Source organism: Eulemur rufifrons, chromosome 29, assembly GCF_041146395.1.
Source record: "Eulemur rufifrons isolate Redbay chromosome 29, OSU_ERuf_1, whole genome shotgun sequence".
Classification (NCBI taxonomy): domain Eukaryota; kingdom Metazoa; phylum Chordata; class Mammalia; order Primates; family Lemuridae; genus Eulemur; species Eulemur rufifrons.
The window spans coordinates 55,398,651-55,425,984 of NC_091011.1; the positions used below are offsets into that span (position 1 = coordinate 55,398,651).

Sequence of the window (27,334 nt, forward strand, 5' to 3'; positions counted from 1 at the left end):
TGTGATTTTTTCTTCTCCTGGATTATAAGAGGAACCTTCAACAAAATATATTTATATAGATCTGGGCTGATGGGAGACATAGACTAAAAATGCTAGAAAAGAAGCAACTGGGAAAAATCCTATTTTCAGTTATCCGTACCTTATTAGATTGTAACTCTCTAATATCCTTTAATAATTTGAAATCATCACATCTCATTTACAAAATGGCATTGCTCATTGGTATTGATGGCACACGATGCTATTGGTCACCACGGCACTAAAGGTTACAGATGTGCTTTTTCTGGAAACAGAGACCTGACAATAGTAGAAAAACTCGCCTATGATTGAAGGAAACAAACATCTACCCTGTAAGTTAAACGTATTTTAAAGAGTATGAATTGAACTGTGATCTTTTAATCTAAAATGAACAATGTTTTAGCAGGATTTGAATAAAGAAGATCCAAAATAAAAAGCATTGTCCAAACATTAATAGAGAAAAACAGAGACAGAATAGATAATACAAAATATACAAAATAATGTACACATGATGTAAATTTCTACTAAAATAAACATATGAGGGAGAAACCTCAAAATCCAGAATGCTTAAAGGATAGAATGGGCAGGTCATTTCTATCCATGGATATCAATTTATTAAGTGTGAAGTTATCAAGGTCGCATCACTGTGGATGAGGTAGTAATTATCAGATCATTTTGTATATTTAAATACCTATGGTTAAACTCTGGATTGTTCTGTTGCAAAAGACATACATATATATATATATATATATATATATAGAATAGTGTGTATTTTTTGGAATTCCTGTAACTATATTAAACTCCTGGCTAAATAATGACCTGAAATTTGTCTAAAATTTTGGCTCATAAAAGAATTATGTCTAATATCAAATGATTAATATTATTTTCTTATCCTTTAAAACTTTCAAATACATTAATCATTCCCCTAAAAAATAAATACTATTTTATCACATGTAGCACATACAGTTGGATAGGAGGAATAAGTTCAAGAGACCTCTCTACAACGTGGTAACTATAGTTAATAACAATATATAATATTTCTTAAAAATGCCAAGAGACTAGATATTAAGTGTTCTCACCACAAAAATGATAAATATGTGATGTAATGCATATGTTAATTAGCTAGATTTAGTTATGTATAATGTATATATACATACTTCAAAACATCATGTTGTACACAATAAATACATATAATTTAATCTGCCAATTTAAAAAAAGAAACTTACATAATTATGTAAAGAATACTACCAATTAATGCTTAATTCAATTCAAAAATTATAGAAGTTAAGATATGAAAAATCCAATTTCTTGCTTTAGCATTTGCTTGGTATTTAAAATAAAGCAGTGATTAGTCATTGGAGCAGATGTCAATTTCAATGATTGTCAAATATTCAAATAAATATATTTTAATTAAGCCATAATCATTATTTTTAAATGCATTATACTTAAAATCCTAAATAATACTTACATAATTGATGTGAGTAATTTCATACTCTATGATGAAAGACTTTTAAGAACAATGATTTAAATAAAAATTTTAATTACTAATGTGGATTTGTGAGACTATTCATATTTTAAATATTCAGTTTTGCTGAAGTAATCACCTGCATGGATTTTTCTGAGAGATTACCTTTACTGGAATAAAATAAACACTGATTAACTATAAATTAAGATACTTTCAAAATCTGTTTTACCCTATACCCTCACATCACTTGTGGTTTTAAGATCGAGAAAAATGGGCCGGGCGCGGTGGCTCACGCCTGTAATCCTAGCACTCTGGGAGGCCGAGGCGGGTGGATCGCTCAAGGTCAGGAGTTCGAGACCAGCCTGAGCAAGAGCGAGACCCCGTCTCTACTAAAAATAGAAAGAAATTATATGGCCAACTAAAAATATATAGAAAAAATTAGCCGGGCATGGTAGTGCATGCCTGTAGTCCCAGCTACTCGGGAGGCTGACGCAGGAGGATCCCTTGAGCTCAGGAGTTTGAGGTTGCTGTGAGCTAGGCTGACGCCATGGCACTCAGTCTAGCCTGGGCAACAAAGTGAGACTCTGTCTCAAAAAAAAAAAAAAAAAAGATCGAGAAAAATGGAACACAGTTTTTGAGTTTGATTGTTGATATGATGAGAAAGATGTGGTTAGATCAATCCTAATTTATGTTTAGTTTGTGTAGTTTTCAACTATCATTTAGTCCGGAACTATATTTGGAAAAAATATTGAACTTATGAACAGAAACTATTACTTTGTTTGTTTTTGTGATCTAGGACAGTATTTTGCTTTTTTTTTTTTTCTTTTGTTCAAGAGAAGAACTTGCCAGAATGGTTAAATAATGCATTGGCAACAAGGCCACAAAGCCACAAGGCACAAGGGCACTTCTCACCTCCCTGCACTGTTACATAGTTCAGACTTTTACCTGCTTCCCTGAGAAGTGGACTTGATTTCCAGCTGAACTGCTTGCCTTTGAGCTAGGAAAATTTAGAAGATTCGGAGAATTCCAGAAGATTGAAAAGTGAATATGAGTTCAAAATTTAGCTTTCTTAAAGTAATTTTTATGACTAACTTGACAGTTTGATTCAATGGTAAAACAACCAGCTTTTCAGCCACTTACCTTGGATAAGATGGCCAGTCTAGATGCTTTCCCATGGCCTCCTTTGCCCAAGCTCCAAAAGGTGAGAATCCAACACAAGGGCAACCTCCTGTTGTATTAATAAACAAGAAGGCAGAGGGTAATGAAAATGTTGAAAAAGGCAGAGATATCAAATTTCTAAAATTTTTGCTATCAGTCTACCTTAAAATATGGCCAGTTAGAATGTGGGGCAAAGATGTTAAACTATGTAGATCAAAAAGACAATTTGGGAAAATGCAAAGAACTCTTGACTCTGGGTCAGAAGACCTGTGTTCCAGACATAGGTTTGACATTTTCTGTTTTTAGGTAAGTCCTGTAAAACTTTTGTGAGCGTCGTTTTCCTCACTGTAAGAATCAAATGATCTCTTATATGTTAGAAGTATGGAATAAATTATCAAATAATATGTAACTATAATATATTAGCATCTCATTTCTATCACAAGACATGTTTAATCCCTACCGCAACTATAACTTTCCTTCCTTTCCAAAATTTAACATTGTTCTTGCTAACTTTTATTTATTTATTTTTATGTCATTAGGCCCACAACTGCAGCCACAACTCTCACTTCACTTTACTACAAATATAATATACTAATTCATGTTTCTGTACCATTTTATGTTATTTTGTCCCTTTATACCTTATTCAACTTTCACCCATTCTTCAAGGTCCAAATCAAATCCTAAAAAAAATCATTATTGCCAAACATGTAGAACTTTTAGACTAGACCACATTATCTACAACTTGGTACTCAAAGTGAAGTTCGAGGACCAGTAGCATCTACATCCTCTGGGAGCTTGTTAGTAATGCCCCAGCCCAGATCCATGAAATCAGAATTTGCTTTCTAACAAGATCTCCAGGTGATTTTTATGCACACTAATGTTTGAGAAAGTATTGATCTACCACACTTATACTGGAAAGTAGTCATCTTATAAGGTCGTCTGTTTCATTTGTACAGCTATTTTTCCATAAGACTATTAAAAATAAGACTTACACGTCTATAAGTCAGGGGGGAAGTTTTTATAATAATGCCCATTGTTAAGAATTTCCTAAAAAATAATTCCATTCACTCTCATTAGAAAGGAATATACTATTACAAACTGAATTTTCTGAAGGAGAAATAATAGATATATTCTTATCCTTGAGTACCATATAAGAGTAAAAATTGTATATGTGAGTACTTATCTGTTATATATGACCATAGTATTCTATTCTACTTTTTCATTCAATACAGAGAAGCAAACAAAAATGATTAGTGCTACATCATTTTCTTTGAAGATGTTAAACCTTGTGTTCTTTTAAAAAAAAGGGAACTAAATAAGCCTATATTCTGTTCAAATGGAAAGCTGAAATGTGATGATACATAACCTATGTTTAACATTTCAATGTGGAAATGACCTTTGCCAAGCTGAGCACCTTTATCAACATGCTCTCATTTACAGCTCAGGTGCTTATTGACTATAGTCTGGAGAATCTTAGTATCCAACGAGGGCAAGCTGAGTTGGTCCCTTTTCTTAGTTCATGGATTAAACTTCATGAAAGGAAGTAGGTGGATCCAGCCAAATGGTCGCATGTTTCAGAAAGTTAATAGTTAACGTCCTATTAGATTATAAGAATCAAAGATTCAAAAGTGATGATTCTAATATTATACCCTAAATTACTACAAATACTCATTAGTCTAGATTCCAGTGGATAAAACTAAACATTGATATCTCTTTCCACTTCTGCTAAAGTTACACGATCAGTAATCACAAGATACAAATGATGTGTTTGGGGAAGTTTGCCGGATTCGTAGAAAAGCCAAGCAATGATTTATTCTACAGGATGCTCGCTGTGCTACAAATCAACCTGTCTGTTTGAGAAGTCTCATTTTCAGCTAGTTGATGTGATTCAGAGTTTTCAGTGTGACATAAGAGGCCAGGCAGAAGAGAACAATTCATTAACTTCACAGAATCATCAGTAAGATCCTGCATAATTAGATCAGCTTATACATTTTAAAAAGAGTCGGTATAAGGAGTTCAATAGCGGGTCATCTTCTAAGCTAGATAGTAATGTAAGTCTGCCTATTCAACTTAACTATTTAACATGAGTGTTCAGTAACAGAAAGGATTGTGATTTCCTTTTTAAAAAAATATCTATGTTCTTTGAATTGTACCAGATTTCTATCAGAAGCCAATATCCTAAATCTATGTGGTCCTGACTATGGCATTAACCATAGAAGTATGACATTAACTCAATTTAAGTTGTGTAATTTCTTTGTCTGTGTTTGGAGGGCAGGTCGAGAGAGGAACATTAGTGTGCTGATAATACAGATACTAAGAGACTTGCATTTTACCCAAAAACGAAAAATCACTAAGGATCTATCTTAAAGGTACCTAGTCAGTTTCTAGGTACCTTTCAGACAGTTATTGAAAAATTATATAGGCAGTATCCTGGCCCTAGGGTAAATCTGTATGACACCAATCACAAAAATCACATTTAAACTATATGAAAAGTTCCATAGCATGTATTTTATGCCACTATTTATGAACATTCAGCCCTAATTTAAAGTTAGAACGTTGGGTAGGGTTTTCTAAAAATCTGTTTGCTTAACAGGTGCTGTTCTTTAAATGGAACAGTGGTGTTTGTGATTTTGTTGTCAGAAAACAATTAACTTGCCATACTTTAATTTTATTAGTTGAATGCATGACCTGCAATGGGGAAAGTTATCGAGGCCCCATGGATCATACAGAAACAGGCAAGATTTGTCAGCGCTGGGATCATCAGACACCACACCGGCACAAATTCTTGCCTGAAAGGTAAAATATTCCTGAATTGTGTTTCTGTGATTCTTTTTACAAATTGTTATTTGCTTCATGCCACACTGCCATGAATTTCTGCCATTACACACTGCCATGGAATTTCTCTTTAAATGATGTTTTCCTGATAGAGCATGAACATAAAATTTAGAACTCCCTGACTCAGAATTCTTCAGACAAAATTGCCAGCCGTTAAGTTTGGAGGAGGTAGTCTTAGGGCAAAGGGATTTATGATGAGGTATTTGAAACACTACTACACCTTTAGGTAGGCTTGGCTGATTGGGGTAAGAATTCCTAAAATCTGGATGGTCCTCAACATAGAACCATCAGAGGGAACATAACTAAGCTTATGTTAATGGAAAGTAGAAGCACTAATAGAAGCTTCCTCTTTCTCCCTCATAGTGGGGTGGAGGGTGGGGGGCAAGACAAGACCAATTCAGAAATGACCACTTTGACAGGTCTGAGCTGTCGGTGGAGACAGTATTACTAAATGCAAGCGAATTTCCTCTAGAGGAGCATCTTCAGAGGCTCAGGTACTCACATGTAACATCATGACATAGGCAATGCTCATAGAAAGGGAAGGAAACATGCAACAAACAACTCTTCATTTGCTTTATCCTGGTGTATCTTGAAATTGTCAATACGAACAGCCAATTTGGAAAATTCAGGCATTTAAGTCTATCTTTTCCTCCAGGAGTAGATTTTTAGTTTAAATAGTTACAAAAAAAACTGTGTCTACTTTTGTGCATTTATTTTACAGGGCACTTTTAAGTCAAAAAAAGAAAAAGAAATAATTTTTTTTTTGTTTTTATTATCAAGAATAAAAATACAAATAATTACAAAGGAATCTTCATCCCCACCTTTCTTTAGAAATGGTTGGAACATGTTTTTCTTTCTTTTTTTTTTTCTGTATTTTTCTGTTTGTTTGTTGTTCTTTTAAATGAAATTAAAACTCTGGTTTATTTTTTAAATGCATGTTTTATCTTTTAAGTGAGAGCAGAGGGGATATGGTAGCAATTAAAATCAAGTCACCAATTCAGGGTCCTGTTAATTTAAAGGGAGATGGGGTGTGGAGAAAGTGGTGTGATGGAGTTTGTCTCTTGCTCTGGTGGAGGTGAGGGCATGACCTAGAAAGGCTCTATTTCCAAAATTGAGCTATCATTAGTAACAGAGCTATTGAAATCGAACTTTCAGTTTGAACTTTAAGCCTGCCCTAGAAGAGGACCTGTTTTCTTAATGAGCATTCTACACGAGGTCATGTTTATATAATCTCTCCTTAATTGGGTTCTATGAGAAAGGGATTCAGTTTGGAGCTTCAACTGGTGGGCAGATACCAAATGGATCTAACTTATTAGCAAAGGCTATGAAACTCCATACTTAGTGGGATATGTAAATTAGTAGATTCAGTAGTCAGTGATTAGCAGTAAGAAAATCTCCTCTTGTCCCAGCTAGTAGTATCCAACCTAAGTGGAAAGTTATTTTGTGAGCTGGGGGCTGCGTGGTGTTTCTAGGCAGATTTACATGACACTTTTCTTGGTGTGGTTTGCAGATATCCCGACAAGGGCTTTGATGATAATTATTGCCGCAATCCTGATGGCAAGCCGAGGCCATGGTGCTATACTCTTGACCCTGACACCCCCTGGGAGTACTGTGCAATTAAAATGTGTGGTAAGTTAGAGTCAAATTTATTGCTTCCTTTTCCTCTCCCAGGCTGGATCTAAGCAGGCGATTATTGGTGAGGCAGGTTAACAACTATTTTACTCGATGCTTTAATGTGTACAGGTTTTAATATTTTAAGAACGTGTTACATAATCCTTCGCAATCTTTTGAATTTTTCGGAGAGGCATTATTTTGAAAGAGATAAATATGAAAATGCTCACGTCCACAAGAAACATTCATACTTATGATAAAGGCCTAAACATTCTAATGCTATCAAGAAAATGAAAATATCCATACAGAGAGAAAAAAAAATTGGAAATATGTGCAGCATCACTAAGTCATTAAGATAGTAAAAGCTAGGACCTTAGGTTCTTACCTTTCAATCCTGTATCTTTTCCCTATCTTTCCTCCCTAGAGACATAACATGAACTGTCAACTGACTATGAACCTCTTCTGGTGAATGACAGAGGCCACAATGAAGAATAATAAGTCTAATACAAGCTTCTCACAGATGTCTTTAATCTCTAGTGGTCGATCCCTACCTCTGTGGCTATCCTTGTACTCAGCCTACTACAGTCCTTTTCCATCTGCTGATTCTTATTCAGCTTTCCTGCATTTATGATAAAAAGTTTCTTTTCATACTTGCTTTGTGGTGTCCCTTCAAATCTGCATACTTGGTCCTCTCTTCCATAGCTAACCCACACATTTTCACTCTTCTCTGAAATAATATTGGATACTGTTTTTATTTCTCTAAATACAGGTCTTATTTTTTCAACAGGTTCCTAAAATTCTTTAAAATCAATAGAATTGCATAAATTTAGTTAGGTGTGATGTTATAAACTGGCTTGACAATATAAAGTTATGTGTATATAGTGAGATCTATAAAGATAAATGATCTACATAAGATCAGGTACCAGTACGCAGAGTAACATATTTAATTATGAGAACATCGATAGATTTTTGCATATTTCCCTACAGCAGCATAATGGGGACATTCTTCTGAACAAATCTAGTTCAATATTATCCAGACTATGGTACTGCCAAGGTAAATCTTTCTTCAGTTAGACCTGCTAATAAAAATAAATGTTCTTGACAACTCATATAAAGCCCATAGAAAGGGGATGTGCCTGGCATATGTGAAATGCCTGCAAAATCTGGAAGCCTCTCAAAGTGAAACACAATGTTCCAAGGAAATTGAATCATCTGTTTTGTCCTTTAAAATAAAAGATGACTCCTGTGACAGTGTTTTTCTGTATAGATTGGGTTAGTTCCACTCATTGACTTGTTTAATCTTATTAATCTTTCCATCATTGTAGACCAGATAGGCACAATAAACCAACTGTTTCCCCTCTATTTTTGTGATTTAGGCATTCTTATAAATCTTCTCTGGAATAAGACCAGTTCTCTCTCTCTCTCTCTCTCTCTCTCTCTCTTTCACCTGCACATTCATGCTTCAACTGGCACGCACACACCAAGAAATGCAAGTGTTGCCCTCCTCTTCAGTTCCAAGCCAATCTTTAGAATATTTTTAAAGAGATTGGGAGAGACAATAAAGAGAATGAATATGACTTTTTCTAACTATTAAATAGGTTTCTTTTTCTTGTCTGTCCAAAAAAGAATTGGCTAATTATGCAAATATGATGCATTCTTATGGCTTTGTTAAATAGAGGGTGGTTACTTCTAACAAAATGAGGGTAGAATTTTTGAGTGAAATCTAGATCATTCAGATTAAAATAATCTTCTGAGTTTGGGGAATATTTTGGAAAAAATTTTGTTAAGGGACAGTTTCTAGTTTTAAAAATATGATAGAGATATAAATATGGCTAAATGAATAAAATAAAGATGACATTCTGGATAGCATAAGAGATAATGTTGTATGAATATTCTTTCAAATGTTTTAGCTTACACATATAAAGCCAATAGTGCAAAATGAAGAATTTGGTGGTGGTTTTAATTGTGTATTACTTTTCTATTGTGGCATAACAAATTACCAAAAACTTAGTGGTTTACAACAATACACATTTGTTATCTCACAGTTTCTGTGTGTCAGGAGTCCAGAAATGACTTAGGTGGGTTCCCTGCTTAGGGTCTCACAAAGACATGATCAAGGTGGCTGCCAAACCTGTGATCTCATCTAAAACTCCATGTCACATTTCAAGTTCACTGGTTGTTGGCACAATTCAGCTTCTTGTGGTTGTAAGGCTGTGGTTGTGACTCTCCTAGAGACTGCCTGATGTTCCCTGATACCTGATCCTCTCCACAATATGGCACTTTACTTCTTCAAGGCTTACAGGATAGCATCTCTCCTGCTTTGAGCCTTTGACCTCTAGACACTCTTAAACAGCTCACCTGATTAGGTCAGTCCTGCCGAGTCAATTTCCCTTTTAATTAATTTAAAGTGAATAATTAGCAGCTTTAATTACATATGTGGAACCTCTTCATCTTTGTTGTACAATATAACCTAATCACAAGTGACTCTCTCACCATATTCAAAAGTTTCATCCATATCAAGGGGAGGGGATTATACAGCATGTATACATCAGTGGATGGAGATCTTGGGGATCACACATATATTTACTTGCACTGGTTGTAACAGATAATGAATTATCACTTTTTATTTGTATCATTAAAGTCTTGGGCCAACTTTCTGATTATCTCTTAGTCTGGACCAGCTGAACTCATTCTGGATTTTCAATATGTATGAAAAAAGAATAAGTTGATGATTATGTCACTTATTCTCTTGAAAGTTGAGGAGGGATTTTTTAAACTCTTGTTTCATTATATAATAATTATATTAGAAAATCATAATTGCCACCATTTATTTAATACCTACAAAAAGGTGCTTTCCATCGAGTATTAATAATCTGTATTGAGATTCTACAAAATGGCTGTGATTAGGCCAGTGAGGAAAGGTGCAAGGACATGGATGGAGGAGTAGCAGTGTAGTATTTGACACATGGTAAGTAGGTTAATATGGGGCAAAAACAGGAAAATGGAAAGAAGAAGAGAAACGTTAAGTTTATATGAGGCAGATCAAGTGGGATACATGAGTAGCCCATTCAGCTGCCATGAGAAACACTGACAAATTAAGCAGGGAGAGTGATCTTATCTCATTTGTGATTAGGAATAGTTGTTTCTTAACTAGTGTCCATGAAACTCAGTGGAACACAAAGATTCCTGTAGGGGTCTTTGACATAGATAGCTTAAGGGGCTCAAGTTCCAGCTCCCCTTTTCCATATTAATTGTTTCCCAATGAAAGATGGCCTTAGATGCATGTTCTCTTCAGAAGTCAGGCCAGTTCAACACCCTTACATTCCCATTCACTACTGCCCTTTCTGATTTTACTAAACAAAGGCAGACATCCCATCCCACCTAAATTTTACTGGAGTGTATTGCCCAAGGGTTTAAAAACCTTGGACACTAAACAAAGAGATCTTTGAAAATACACTACACATATATGCATGCCGCTTATCATGGACTACTAATAATTGTAGCTTTATGCAGAATATATACATATACATATGTCTGTGTGTGTCTGTGTGTGAATGTGTGTGTTAATGTATGTGTGCATTTATCTTTTAGAACCCTATGGTCACAGGAATTTAAAAATCTTTCAGAGAAATATGATGAAGCAAGGAATAAAAGACTCTTCAACATAAAATACATAAATACAGGCCAGTAAGAAATAAAGAAGGTGCGAATTAAGGCCGTTAAACAGTGAAAAAAATAAGATGAGGCAGGATGTGAGCAATATTAAAAGGGTAGAATGCATTGCATATAATGACAAATTAGGTATACTAGGAGATGAAATAGGGAAAAAAAAAAGTCTGAAATATTTCCCAAGTTATTAGGTAGATGATGCAGACATAAGAGAGCTATTAATTTGAGGAAAAAGATAACAAGTTTACTTCTGAGTATATTTTCTGTGTGGGTTATATGGATCTATATTTACTGTATTAGAAATTTAAAAACACTTATTAATTCTTTTAAAATAGCAATAAGTTCATTAGAGACTTGGTGTCTGTATTTACAGTACATCTAAGTTCATTCATCTCTAGAAGGTCATAGAAAGTCATGAGACTAGCAAGAGCCTGGGGCATAGGCAATCCCAGTGAATGTATCGAGAACAGAAAGTTGTTTGCCCCTCTTCTCCTAACATTTATTCAATAAGTATTTACTGAGCAGCTATTATTTCAAACACTTTTCTAGATGCTGGAGATACAGAAGTGAACAAAACACACCAAAGCCTATAACAAGATTGAAATTTGAGAGCTTTCACACAAACCAGTAAAGCAAAAGATGACACTGCCTTGATATGGGATATTTATGCCTTTCGGAGTCAAAGTTTGAATACTGCTCTCAGTTCCTTATATTTGTTCGAAAGTTGAATGAACTACAAATTTGTTCTTGTCCCTTTGTTTCCAAGCTTCTGTCTTATAATCGATGTATCACTGAAAGTGAAGGATGAATGTTGCTCATTGTCTGACATATGTGTGTCGAGGGTATTCTGGGACAGGCTGCCTTAGTCTTCCTTCAGACTATATTCCTCAGGACAGGATATCTATCCAGATGTCATCAACCCATAAATATTCTTGCTATACGACTTTTAGTAGAGTTCCAGGCATATGGAATTTTAAGACTTTGCAAATATATAACAAGATTGGAAGTCCCGTACAATGCCTGAATGAAGTACTGATTTTCTTATGGTTTTCCCTTCTAATAACTTCATATTTGGAATAACAGTTTGTTCTATACATTAGTTCACTGATTTTCAGAAAGAAATAATATTTGTTGGAACTAATTGTTATTTTTCTGAAGTAAATTTCAATAGTTCTCTGGCAATTTAAAAGCTCTCTTCTGACTGACATCTCTTAGACAACTTCCGGGTTACTTAAATCAGTTCACAATCTTCTTGGTCTGAAGACACTTTTATACTCTTTCACATTATTGGGAGCCCCAGATTTTCTGTGTAGGTTATATGAATCTATATTTACTGTATTAGAAATTAAAATAGAAATTTAAAAGAATTTACTAATTCATTTAAAATAGCAACATGCTCATTGAATGTTAATGAATATATTTTTAATAACAAATATCTATCTTTTCTAGAAAAATAGGGAAAACTTAGCATTGTAGATTTTGTACAAATTTAGCAATTTTGCAAATGTCGTTAATGTCAACTTAATTGAAGACAACCGGGTGTCTTATATTTGCTTCTGCCTTTAGTCTTTCGGGATATCACATATTACATGGTATCTGAAACCTCCACTGTATGAAGGATAAATGTTTTAACATTTTTATGAAAATAGTTTTGCTATACTGTACCCCTGAAAGGATTTCAGGAACCTCAGATGTCCTTGAACCTTCTGAGAACAACTTTTTGCTACGTGTCAGAACATGTATAGCTGATATGGTCACCTTAGAATCACTAACTAGGGTGTACCTGCTGGCTGCTCCAGTTGTCCTCATGCTCTCACCACCAGCAATTCTCTTCTTTTATTTATCTTTTTTTCCCTGCTTTTCTTCATTATTCCTGTGGGGGAAAGGTCTATTCTTCTTTTTAAACTCTCTTTTGCATGATTGGTACAACCACTTGCCCAGGTAAAAATGTGAACGCATAGAATAATCCTAGAAATGACCCTCTCCTTCACTCCTCACATTCATCTATCACCATATCTTATCAATTTTATCTTCTATGTGCCTCTCAAATATGGCCATTTCACTCCATCACTGTCTCCTTTATCCAAGAGAGTATTATTTTTCATTGTGAATGATCATCTATGTTGTACCTGTACCCATTATTTTTCCTCTCCATTTTTTTCTCCATGCTGCAAACAGAATGCTTTCAAAACTCTGATAATTAATATATCATTCCTCATCCTTAGAACACCATACACATACTACACACACATACCCGTCGATTAAAAACCCTTCCATGATTTCCTTTCATCTTAGGATAAAGACAAAACAAAACCGTCTTTTACCCCCTACCCTATGTCTCTAACCTCACATATCACCTCATATACCACCCCATGTCTCTCCATGCTCTCTTGCTCTCTGTTCTAGCCACAAGGGTTTTCTTCCTATGCTTCATATTTTCCATGTTCTTATTATAGTTCCTCCCCTCCTGCCATCCTGTCTGCCTTGAAAAATTTTTTCTTTCTTCCTCAGCTAGCTGATAGCTATTCATTGTTCAAATTTCAACTCAGTTATCTTTTCATCACTTACCAGTTCTTCATTTGATCTCCCTGACTTGGTCAAATCCCTTTTGATATCCCTTAATAAAGCGATCCCCAACCTTTTTGGCAACGCAGACCAGTTTCATGGAAGACAATTTTTCCAGGGACTGGGGATGGGGAGGATGGTTTCGGGATGATTCAAACACAATTTATTGTGCAATCAAACCTCTCTCTGCTAATGATAACCTGTATTTGCAGCCTCTCCCCGACGCTAGCATCACTGCCTTAGCTCCACATCAGATCATCAGGCATTAGATTCTCCCAAGGTGCATGCAACCTAGATCCCTCACATGCACAGTTTACAGTAGGGTTCGTGATCCTATAAGAATCTAATGCCGCAACTGATCTGAGAGGAGGCGGAAATTATGTGGTGATGCAAGCGATGGGGAGCAGCTGTAAATATAGATGAAGCTTTGCTCACTCACCTGCCGCTCACCTCCTGCTGTGCAGCCCAGTTCCTAACAGGCCACGGACTGGTACTGGTCTGCCCATGGGTTGGGGACCGCAGCCTTAATATATATTCATAGCACCATAAACCTCTCCTCTGTACTTCTCAGAGTCTTGATTTTACACTTATTTTGGAATTTTGGGGGATAATAGCTTCCTCTATCAAAATTTATAAGCCTCAACAGAGCAATGACCGTGCCAGTTTTTATCCCCTTATGCTTAACACATTGGCTTGCATATCGCAGGAGGTCAACATATATTTGTTGAAAGAATGAATGTTACTTTTCTAGTAAGTGATAGTTTTTCATTTTTCTTTTTGTACCTCCTCATATTTCTTCTATGCTTCTTGATTTTCATATAAAAACCTGGCTTTTTTCAGATGTTACTAAGAAGATTTGCTTTATGCCTTCTTCCTGTCACCTCAAGTTTTATACTTTCCAGGGCTAGTTATGTTAATTAGTTGCTGGTTGTCTTGATGGCTTTTCTTTTACCACCCAAATAGAGAGACCTCATCTTATTTTTCTTCTATTTTTCTCCTCCTCTTCCTTTTTCTTCTTACTTTTAGATATCTGTATACAGTACTCCCCCCTTATTTGCTGGGGATATGTTCCAACACCCACAGTGGATGCCGGAAACCGTGGATAGTACCTAACCCTATAGATGCTATGTTTTTTCACACACCTATGGTAAAGTTCAATTTATAAATCAGGCAGAATAAGAGATTAATAACAACAATATTAAAATAGAACAATTATAACAATATGCCAGCATCACTATTCTTGTGTTTTGGGGCCATTATTAAGTAAAATAAAAGGTGACATGAACACAAGCACTAAGATACTCAGAGAGTTGATGTGATATTTAAGATGACTATGAAGTGACTAACAGGCGAGTGGCTTAGACAGCATGCACATGCTGAGCAAAGGGATGATTCTTGTTCCAAGTAAAATGAAGTGGGATGTGCAATTTTAAACTTATGAATTGTTGATTTCTGGAATTTTCCATTTAATATTTTTAGACCATGGTTGACCACAGGTAACTGAAATGGGAGAAACAAGACCTTGACTAAGGAGGAACTACTGTACCTAAGTGTCTGGAGCCATATTATAAGTGAGACGTAGGTAGATCTTTGATACCTAAGGTTTCTATTCAAGATATTGCTATGGACTGAATTGTGTTCTCCCCCACCAAATTCATATACTGAAACTCTAATCCCCAATGTGAGTATATTTGTATTTAGGAATTGTTAAGAGGTAATTAATGTTAAATAAAGTTGTATGGGTGGGACCTAATCTGGTAGGATTGATGGCTTTATAAGAAGAGTAAGGAAGAGAGATCTCTGTCTCATCATGTGAGGACATGGCAAGAGGGCAGCCATCTGTAAGCCAGGGAGAGAGCCTTCCTTAGGAACCCAATTGGCTGACTCTTTGGTCTTGAACTTCCCACCCTCTAGAACTGTGAGAAAATAAATTATGGTTGTTAAACCACCAAGTCTGTGATGTTTTGTTATGGCAGCATCAGCAGACTAATGTAGGTATGTTGCCACTGGTAACAAATACAAAAGCTCCTTCCTCTTAGTAACCAATGAACATTGGCATTGTTTTAAGAGAATGTTGTCATCTTTTAAAATTCAGTTGGAAAATAATTTTAAGAAATTTCTTTCTTAAAGAAAGCTAATTGTTTCACTGAATTTTATTAATTTATCCAAGGCCAGAAGAGAGATTCATAGAAATGAAAATCTTGTGTTCTGAGTAAGGAAAAAACAATGCTATCAATATCCCTTCTCGAGGGAAAAATTTTGTGCTTGGAGGTCTTTTCCAAGTCATCTTCTAAGGAATAAGACTATAGAATTGAAGACCTTTCATGAAAGTCTTGTCTCCTGAGCATTTTGTACCAGAAAAGGCTTGGATAAAGTCCAGGGGAAAGTTTCAGATATGAATCCTGGCTTCACATGGAAAGCAAACGTGCAAGCAATTTGAGGTTTGTACTTTGGAGGTCTTTAGTACTTTCCCATGTCAATTTTAAAACATGGAGCTCTATAAATTTACAAGGAGCCAGATCCTGCCCTTTGTGGCCCAAGAGCACAAGGACTGTTGATGGGAGAGTGGCTTTACACACTGTTCTCAGTCTCCAGGGACCATCATAGTGTAAATCCTATGTTTCAGTTGCTCTTCAGTAGCTGGGAGTGAGAAGCAGTGGGTTGGGTTGAACTATTCCAAAAGATAAGCAGGTACTTGCCCACTGGCCTGTGAGGCAACTTGTTCTTAGCTATAGGAAAAAGAAGAGCAATAGCCTATCTCTACTGGAAAATCTGGATTTTGTTCTGGAATGAGTAACTTTAAATGTAAAGGTTTACTCATCTTTCATATAAAGCTTACAGAGCCTTGGATGTGGCTCTTTATAATATATACTTGTATATATATTTACAATATATACTTGTGTAATATACTTGTGTGTTTCTACTCTCCAGCTGCCATTCACAGACCTCCATTAGGGTCATATGGCCTCAAAACAAAGCTTTGGCCAGTCCTTCACAGAGAAAATTGATCATATTTTTTATTAGCGATCTTGTTCTACTGGTCTCTTTCTGTTAAAAGGCAGAATACTTGTCCCAAGAATTAGAAAACAGTTAATGCTTTTTCTCTCTTTTTCTCTATTCAAATCGTAAAACTCCCTTCCAAGTATTATAGCAATCAGATCACAGCACATCCATACCAGCAAAGTGAAATCAATGTTCCAAAAGGCACCCATTGCATTTGATCATGTCTAATAAGACAGTGAAAAATTTCAATAGCAAATGTTGTTTTCCTTAGAGCATTCCCAAACAGAAAACTTTGTGTCAGTCATCAAAAGCAAACATTCCTTCACTCATAGACCACAGAGGATTTTATAAATATCTTTGCATCTGCTTCCAAAGGGTGGCCACAACTGATGCCCCTGGCAAAATGTTTTATTTGTAAGGAACTCTCAGAAGAGAGTTTCTGGTATTTTCAGTGTGAACTTGGTAGACATACTTGCAAAAATATTTGTGTACATGGGGATGCTGTTTTTTAAAAATCTGTTGCTTTGTCTAAACTTGATCAGCTTCAGCCAATGTTTGGTGATGTTTCTGTACTTCTTTGACACTTAGTTTAACCACTGGAGACTCTCAAAAACCTTCCCTTATTCAGGTTCCATGTTAAAGTATTAAGTACAAAGGAATGGCTTTCCCAACATTTAATAGCTCCTTCCAAAGCAATTGTCATGAAACATTTGTTTTGTTTGTGCACCCGCTTTTGATATTTATATAGTAGGGCAGCAGAAGGGGTTTATTTTACTGCCGTTTAGGAATAATTCATTTTGTTTGAGTAGTGACTATGTGAGCAGCAAAGATCAAACATTTATATCACAGTTAAATGGTCTATGGAAAAATCATTCATCATGTTCCTCATCAGATAATATTTATTAAACAGCTTCATGGAGTCTCATAATAACTCTTATTTATTGGTGAAAACTATTTAGTTACCTTTTTGTGCTAATATATCTTTATTCGCCTATATTATTCATTCTATACATTGCCACGAGAATTATGTAGCTTTTGTTTATGAGGTCACTTCTAGCAGCTGAATGTCAAAGGAGATAAATACAATGCACTAACTTTAGAGCATACGTTGGAGTTAAAGAAAAATATTTGCTGGATGCTGCTAGTCTGTGGTTAAAATCATGGAAACTATTTTCAATGAATTAAAAAACAAGAAAAAGTAAAACTGTCACGTTATTTAAGGTTATATATTTTAAAGTTATGGATACTTATTAAAATAAAAGAAAAACAACAATAATACTATTTTTAGAGTCTTTACATTTTAATAAAGCCTAATGAAAAATTATATTTATTTGATAGAATATTGTATATTTATTAATTTGCAGTCATTCTTTGTATTCTGTAATTTTGGAAATTCCCAAAGGTTTTATTTTCTACCTCCAAAGTAGAATCTATTAAATAACTCAAATTATTCAATCCAAATACAAAATTTTCATTTTTATTTTACCATTTTACCATACTTTGGGTTTTTTAGTGAATATTTAGTGACTCTATAAGGTAATAAGGGCTTTAACATATGCTAATGAAAGGTTAGAAAAAATATTTAACATAATGGTTCAAATGATGAGATTTTATACTTTTTTCTAGTTATCTTTAAAAGTGAAAGAATTTTAAATTAAATCTAGTTGGAAACCTCTACAGTTGAGGTCTAGAATGAACACTAGCAATACAGGCCTCTAAACTTGACACTGAAGTTTTAGTGGATAAGTCAGCAGTGAAATATTTTCCTCAATATTTTTATACAAGTGGTCTTCTCTTTGTTAGGATTTTTGTAATATAGAGCTTCCTTTTCACAGATACTCCTAAAATTCAAATTTTGCCCTTAAATTAGGAAACTGTGTATCTTTTACGAGTATTTACATTGTATCATTCTTCTTAATATTTCCTGATAATCATGTAGTTTCTTACGTTACTTATTGCATCTTCCAGGTATTGATTTTGTAATGATCTTGTCTCCCTTAATAATCTTCCTTTTTATAAAGTGAATTTCCACTTGTTTTTGAATTTAAGGCTCTATGTATTACTTCAAATTTTAGCTACCATGAGTCAGTTCTACAAGAACATAACTTTAAAAAGTTATTTATGAAAAAATTAGTTTGAAATTCCAATCCTCCTTGTGTAATAACATGCTCTAGAAATGATACTTGATATTTAATCTTACATTGACACAAGAGACAGACTGTTTTACTCTCTCATTCCCGCACAAGCATACCTTTACAACAGGAGACTACCTTCCCATAGAGAGGGAACAGCCTTCTGAAGTTGCTTCCACTATTTAGAAATTCCATCAAATAATGACCAAATCTTTAATCATGTCTGAATATTATATTCCTTTTAAAAATTGTTTCGATTGGTGTCTGGCAAATCATACTAGTGTCTAAGGAGCAGACACTAGTAGGGGCTCAGATGAGCTCTGATGGGCTCAGCCTTGAACTAGTTTCTCAGTGAGATGTGATGGGCCCCTATCCAGCCAAAGACAGTCCTGATGACTTCTGTAGTAAAACATAAAAAAAAACAAAAAAAAACCCACACATTTAATTAAGTAGGAGAGTAATAGAGTTGAGGTACTGGAGGCAGGCAATGAAGTCTATGAGACTAGGGGAAGAGTGTTTGTACGGGCTGCCCTAACACTGAACTCCCTTCTGTTGTCAGGACTGAGTCCTGACTGAGGTCACACGTTTGCTGCACAAGAGCTTGTGCCCAAGAGGTGGGGGAATCAAAACTTTTCTCTTAACATGTTAAACTAATGAATTGATGGATTCCTGAGGACATTCATTTTTGCCTTCTTTTCCATTTTAGTTTGATAACTAGATGTGAAATATATCAGTACAAGCTTGACCTTTTACCTGCTTTAGAGTCATCACTTTTGAAGATTTCCTCTACACATTCAATCTCCTCAAATCATTTAACAGTTAACTCAAATCATCAGAAATAGAGTAGCTTAATGGCATTTATTTTGATGAAATATAATCCCTTAGGATCTACGAAATCCATCTTATTTCGGATTTCATCAAAGGCCTTTAGGTATTAATAATATTATAATCATGAATGATGTGGGTAACCAGCATCACCTTTTTAATTCTCTAGGCTGTGAGCTCTCAACTACCACTTTATGGGCCAATCCCTAGACATTTTCATCTTCTTTGAATTTCTTTTTAATTTAGGATATTCCTGAGCCATATGTCTATTTTCTAAAATAGATATACGAGAAATTTAAACACATTTTTAAATGAGCTGAAATGAAGTTATTAACAGGAATTTAGTGGAAATCTGTGTGTACAACATATTCCAGTGATTGGGATGGTCATTAATGTATTCGTCCTCCTTTTTTTCACAAAGCTTTATGAAGTAACTCTAAACATAGGCTGAACTTAGTTTGCCTAAGCTTAGTTCATGGAATGCAATAAAATAAAGCATTCAGCCACATAAGGTAGTAATTATTTGTATGAGAGAAACAAATTTAAGTAAAATTTAGAGCCATTTAAAAAAATTTACACTATCAAATATAGAAAACTTTCATAGGCATCCCTAGTCTTTGAAGGCAAGTCTAATTTTGGCCTCTCCTTTGTAGACATGGTACAAAATGATTTATCCCCTTGATGGGATAAATCAAAGAAATGTATTCGAATCTCAAAGAGTCCTACAGGGTGTCAACTTGAGTTTCATCCAGAGGCATCCTGAATGACCATTTAGACTGTACAAGTAATTGAGGATTTTACACTGACGTTACCCTACCGAACCACAAACATTTTCATGTAGGTTTTGAGAAGATATTTTTTAGTTGCTCCAGAATGTTTTGAGTTATATTTTGATTAAGTAAGTAAACATTAAACACAAAAAGAGAGAGTACAAGTTGTGCTAAAAATTTAATTTTATGCTTTTTCTAAACTTAGTTACTGAGGGTTTCATGATCTTCATGAAGTGTGATAAGCATTGAAGTTGGACTAGGGAAAAAAGCAGGAAATAGATCTTAGAAACAACTGATTTGTTGCTTATTTTCAACAGGTAATTAAAAAAGACATTTAACATATCAGCTTAGAATATATTTATACATATTTCCTCATGTTGGAGGAAAATCAGGGTTAATTTCACTACCTCCTTTGTATGTATTTAAGCTACTTGATTTTAGGGATAATTGTATAGTCATTTCAGAAACACTATAAATTCAGCATTATGTGGAAGTAAAATGCCTTTAAAGAACTTTTCAAGAAAGAACTAATTTAGGGTTTAAATGAAAAGAAAATTGGAATGGAGATAGTAAGAATGTTAGGTTAAATAAATTTCTTACTCCACTCAATTACTGTAAAACTTATAACTGACACAAAAATCCTTCTAATACAAATGCCAATGAACTCTAAAAGGTAAATGTCATGTTCAAAGATTTTGTTTAAGTTTATATTTCTTTTTACCAATAGCTCACAGTCCTGTAAATGATACTGATGTCCCTACGGAAACAACTGAATGCATTCAAGGTCAAGGAGAAGGTTACAGGGGCACCATCAATACCATTTGGAATGGAATCCCATGTCAACGTTGGGATTCTCAGTATCCTCACCAGCATGACATAACTCCTGAAAATTTCAAGTGCAAGTGAGTAAAATAGGCAAATGTTACAAATTTCAGCAGATCTTGGGGGAAGTGAGGTAAAGTGATTACTTTTAATAATTTCTGTGTTAGTCATTCTCAAACTTTATTGTGCCCAGTGACAATCACGATTTACACGGCAATTTATTACTCCATTCAGAGATAATGATTTCTTACTTTTGGGATTTGGCCCTTAAATATGCATTTTAATAAATACTCTAGGTGATTCTGATCCAGAGGGTTGATTCATGGTGCTTTGAGAAACACATCCCTAAGTTGTTTCTGATCACAGCTTTGCTCTTGCAGGTCTATTTAATAAATCAATTAATAGTAATGATAACCAGGCTTGTTTCAAACTAGTTCCTTTTTAATTTTTCTTACTAGCTTTAGGAGCAATTACATATTTTTTCCTCTTATAAGAAGAGGCCTACCTTGATTTCAATTAACATTTTAAACTGGGCCAGGTGCGGTGGCCCACCCTGTAATACCAATACTTTAGGAGGCCACAGTGGGAGGATCGCTTGAGACCATGAGTTCAACACTAGCCTGGGCAACACAGTGAGACACCTGTCTCTACAAAAAATAAAAAAAAATTAGCCAGATGTGGTAGCACGCACCTGTGGTCCTTTCTACTTGGGAGGCAGGAGGATTGGATGAGTCTGGGAGTTGGAGGTTGCAGTGAGCTGTGATCATGCCACTGCACTCCAGCCTGGGCATCAAAATGAGACTCTGTCTCAAAGCAAACAAACAAACAAACCAAAAAAAAAAAAAAACCAAAAGAACCCTCACAATACCAAACAAAAATTTTTTTTTACACTGATGAGTTTTCAGCCTTAAAGATCTATGAACAAAATTATTTTTAAAAGTTTAAATGAATGTTTTCATTGTTTCTGGATTCACTTTGAAAAATGAGGATGTATCCTACCTTACTGGGTGCCAAAAAAAAAAAAAAGAAAGAAAGAAAAATGTGGATGTAAAACAATTGTTTGGATGAATCATGTCCTTGAGTATCAGTTATATAGTTGTTTTGTGCATTCTCTATGGTTGCTTTTTTTCACTATTTGTTAGACAGACAGAGCCATAATGCCATGTGTTTTTAAATTGTCCACCTTGTTATGAGGAACATAAAATGATTGCTTTTGAAATTTATAACACACATGTCATTCATAGTGGCTTTGCTGAAATAGCACCTATAAATAACATATATTGGCTTTATGTAATTGGCTTTTAATAAGACAGCTTAATATTTCAGGGTGGAGAGGTATGAGCACGAGTTGCCCCATCCACTGGAGGAGAGGGGAGATGTGTGTGTGTGTGTGTGTGTGTATGTGTGTGTGTTTCAGCTAATTCAGTAATTGATTTGTTTAGATAGTAAATATTCATCTGCTAAAATTTTTTTTACATTATTTTACAATAACAAAACATACAGTTGTTATTCTGGATTTATTTCCCTCATTTCCTTCACAGCAATTCACTCTCTATTCCTGACTCATGTGTTTCACACCTCAGAAATATCAAACTAGAGAAAACAAAGAAAATGAGAAAATATTACTTACAAGGGACAAAGGAGTCTGTGTCTGTGTCATTCATACTTTTTGTTAACTTCTAATGATTGGTAATACCCAAGAAGAAGTTGTGTATGTGCAGATACCCAAAGAACTTCATCTGTAAAAAAAAGAGAATGATTACAAAAATTTAATTCACAGGCTTCACAATTAAAACTTAATTATCAAAAGTTTAATTGTTGTATCTTATTGGAGTTTAAACCATGTTTTCTTAATTAAGCTATTTGGCCAAAATAACCAAACATAAATATCAAGAAATAAAGCTTGTGCTTTGTTATAAAACTGATAAAATTGGACTCAACATTTTGCTCAGAATATTGATTGACTATTTACTATTTGTCATCTAGCAGTGGGGTGCGGGGGGAGGGCTGGAGGGATGTGCTGGTCAGGTGTCTCTAATTCTATGAAACATCACTTGCCCTATTACTGAGACTCCTTACAAATGACAATCTTTGAAACACTGTCACTGAACAGTCCTGCCTCAGTGATGAATCTACATGAATCATAAAATCATCAATTCACTTTAGCAATTGTGAACAATTTTTTCTTCAAATGAAGGGTAACGCCTTAGGGAAAATATTTGGAGAAACCCCGACTTTCATTCTTGCTTAATTTAGATTAATAAGGTGCTTCTAAATATAGGTTTTAAAAGGGGACCCAAACTAAGATTTTTGATAGCCATAGATTTTCACTTAATTAATTATCTTTCCTTAAATTAACAATCTAAAATGATTTAACTGAATAATTATTCATCTAAAATTGCAAATTTGTGCAAAATTTAATACCCATATTTATACGGCCATAAAATTTTAAAACATAAGTATAAATTCGTTTAAAGGAAATAAAAGGATTTTTTCATCTCTTCTAGTTAATAAATTTATAAGAAGGCTAAAACTTTGAATATGGATTATAATTATGAGCATTTACTATATAATGGCCTTAACTCTTGGCAATCAATGTCCTCATATCCTCAAATAACAGTTTGTATTCGGACCTGCTTTGACCAAATAGACTATTATTTGTTGATTTTCTAACCAAGAGCAAGCTTCTTCCTTAAAAACTTCTCCATTTCTGGTGGTCCATTTGGGTACTACTAAAATTGTAGTACTTCTAATCGGACCTAAGTCATACAAATACTGTGGTTTCCAATAGGATTGCATATCAATTTAGGTAAATTATTAGCCAGGGATCTATGAAAAGAAAGTACATGCTTAACTTAAAATTAAAAAGAATATTTCAAACATTTTATTTATCATAAATTCCATATTTCATTTAATATGAACCTTATATTAAGATAGAAAACTAACAAAATCCTTTTATGTACACAGAATATCAGCACAGACTTTTTTTCTTGGTAGGAAGCATGTACATGTACTACATTGACAACTTTATAGTTAGGTTTTCTGTACTATAATTAGGCCTTAACCTTACAGAAATATTTATAAAGATTTTAGGTAACTTTTTTAAATCAAGAAAGAACTACTTTGTAATTAAAAGATATCTATGCAGCAAATTGAACACATCAAAGAAATACAGGATTCACGGAAAAAATAGCTATTTTTGTGGCAAATATTTGAATAGGTTGAACTTCCATTTTAAATGAGAGTGGTTAATGACTATTAATAACCTTTCTTCTGAAGAGAGATACAAGTTTTTTTCTGCATTATAGATGGGCCAAAAAAGTATAACAAGTAAGAGGCCAGTTTTTTGAAATGGTACCAATTACAAGTCCAAATTTTGAGAATGGTTAGAAGATTGCTGTGGTACTGTTTCTTTCATGAAGCAGTAATGTTTGTATGTAACTCCATGCCTGTGGAAGGGGGAAAAAAAAAAAAAACTGCTAACATCTGACAGCATTTATATCAGTGAATTGGGCAGTGTCAGTTGTGTCTACTGAATTCTAAATTGTTATAACTATCATAGGTCCAAAAACTTAGAACTCTATTTATAAACGTGCATACATTCTGGAATTCTAGAAATGTAATAGGACTGACTGCACCAATGTAAAAACTCAGTCAATTTACATTAACATGTTTATTCTTAATAGGGACCTAAGAGAAAATTATTGCCGAAATCCAGATGGGGCTGAGTCACCCTGGTGTTTTACCACTGATCCAAACATCCGAGTTGGCTACTGCTCCCAAATTCCAAACTGTGACGTGTCAAGTGGACAAGGTAATAGCTGACATTTTGCAGGATGGGCATGATTAAATTCAGAGGAAATGCCTAAAGGGAGGATGCGTTTTATAGCAGAAGATCTACTTGTTGTATCGCCTTTGCTGGGTAGCAAACAAAATCACCAAGTCTGAAGTTGGATTTCTTTTATATATCCATTCATTCAACATTTATTTATTTATTTATTTACCTTCATGTATGCTGGTGCTAGGCAAACTTCTAGGCACTGGAGATACATCAGTAAACAAAACTAAATTCTTTGAACTCATGGAGCTAATTTCCAGCAGCCAGAAAACAAGTGATCTAAAAATGAGAGTGGGAGTGTTATGTTAGTTTATGGGAAGTGGTGGAGACAAAATATCCCAAAGTTAGAGGAGAGGGGTGCTGCTATTTTATACTTTAATGGTCAGGGAAGATCTTACTTGCTAAGGGACATTTAAGGAGGACTTGGGAGAAATGAGGGAACAGGGTATGCCTTGTGTATATATATATATATATGTAAAGAGAGTTGGAGGAAGAGAAAACTGCAGACGCAAATGACATGAGATGAGAGAGTGCTTGAAAAGTTAAAGAAATACGCACATCACTATGGCTGGTGTAGAGTGAGCAAGATGAAGAGTAGCAGGAGATAAAGTTAGACAATTGGGCTTAAATTGCATTGTCCTTGTAGGAATTGTAATGATCTGCACTTCCGCTCTGAAAGAGAAGGGACTCTGTTGTAGGGCTCTGAGAAGTTATGTGGTTTGATCTAAGTTTTAACTGGATCACTCAGGCTGCATTCTGGAAAACAGCCATTATTCTCAACAAGGGTTAAAACAGGAGAACCAATGAAGTGGTTGTTTCGATAATCCAGGCAAAACATGAGAGTGGCTTGGACCTGGGTGTTAGCAATGGAGCTGATGTGTAGTGGTGGGGTTTGGGATAAATCATTACGTATCTGGAAATATAGATACCATTGACAATAACTGTCTCAGGGAGTGGTAGTAAAGTCAGATTGAAATTGATTTAAAAAATAAAGCATTTATTAAAGATTAACAATAAGGTTGAGCCCTGTTCATTTGTTGGTGTATAATAACTTGAATTATAATTTTTAAATGATCATATTCTATTTCACATAAACTTAATTATGATAGTCATGGTCATGGTCAGTCTTAAATCATCCTACAAATCCCAAGCCTAATTTAAAGCTCCATTTCATAGAGTTATTGTCCTATGTATACTTCCATCCTTTGACTTTTTCCACAGTGCCATTGTTCATGAGCAACTCTGAAAATAGAGTTGTAGAGGGAAGAAGGGATGAGTCCCCTTTCAGTCAATTTCACTATTCTTTGGCAGATTTTAAAGGTCAGTTGGAAATAAAGTTGAAACCAATGATTAAAGGAAGTTTGGTACCAGCTGAGTCTTCTGTGTTTCTGTTTCAATTACTTGAAAAATTGCTGATAATTTGTGAGTGGTAGAAGGAAACAAGAACAATTGTTTTATAAGCTTATCGTATGTGTTAAGATATTTTTATATACATATATATCACTTACAAAAGGATCACATAATCGAATATAAAAGTTTTCCATTCTGGAGTTTAAGTAGATGTTCATTGCTTATCTAATAAATCTAATCATTAATAGATGAAGATATTAGTTTTGTGGAATTTAAATAACTTGCATAAATTCTCAAATTGGCTCAGTTGGAATTAAATCTGACTCTCCTTACAACGACCTTTTTATTATTTCATGCTTTCTCTCTTTGATTCATTCTTTAACAATATTTGATACATGCAACAATGTGTCAGACTCTGTGGGACAAGTAAAAAATGAAGGAGGCAAAGACCTGCCATTCACACTGCTGGACAATTCAACATTTAGGTGTGAAATTTAAACTGACAGTTATGCCATATGTATGATACTGCCAAGCTAATGATATGCATTGTTTTATACATATATATTAACATATAAATCTGTATATATGCATTGTTATGTATATATCTATAGTTACAGAGATATATATATGTCTAAACATACACAGATATGTATATGAGAGGATGCTGTTCTTATTGTTCTTCACTTAACAGAACATATAAATTCCGCATATAGTTTGATGAGTTGGAAATCTTTTTTCAAATCTCACAATATCTGAATTAGTATATATACACAAATGCCTTTCCCACTGAATATTAAATAACACTGTTAAGAAAAATGAAAATAGAAATGGCAAAATTTTTTTAAATGCCAATAAAACATTTAGTAAATTATATAAGATATATTTAAGGCAATAAACAGAAGATAATTTGTAACCTTAAATATTTATGTCAATATCTTAAAATAATGAAAACAAGTGATTGAAATTTCCAGCTCAAAAAGCTGGGACTAAAGTAAACCAAAAGAAATATAAAAAAGAAAATAATCAAGATAAAAGCAGACATTCATAGGAGAGAAAAAAGAAAAGAGTAGAACTAGTGAATAAATCAAAAGGATAATTTCTTTTTAACAAATTAACAAAATAAATAATTACCAGACAACTGAATCAAGAGAGAAAGCACAAATATATAATAGTTATTAAGACATAAATAATGATCAAAACAGGAAAATTAGAAAATATAAGATCATTTTATTCAACTTCATATAAAACTTTGAAAATATAGGTGAAATGATTAATT

General features: G+C 34.4%; 1 protein-coding gene across 5 annotated transcripts in view; it reads left to right on the forward strand.

Moving 5' to 3' along the window:
• The window catches only part of HGF (hepatocyte growth factor), a 67,089-nt gene that overhangs the window by 19,153 nt on the left and 20,602 nt on the right, over nucleotides 1-27,334 (forward strand). For 2 of the 5 annotated variants that reach the window (XM_069461441.1, XM_069461443.1), the window contains exons 6-9: nucleotides 5,314-5,434; nucleotides 6,984-7,102; nucleotides 20,776-20,950; nucleotides 24,557-24,684. In XM_069461441.1, the coding sequence (XP_069317542.1) occupies nucleotides 5,314-5,434; nucleotides 6,984-7,102; nucleotides 20,776-20,950; nucleotides 24,557-24,684 (543 nt within the window). Of the gene's footprint in view, nucleotides 1-5,313; nucleotides 5,435-6,983; nucleotides 7,107-7,508; nucleotides 7,684-20,752; nucleotides 20,951-24,556; nucleotides 24,685-27,334 lie in introns of those variants that run through there. The other 3 variants (XM_069461444.1, XM_069461445.1, XM_069461442.1) reach the window with 2 other exon arrangements.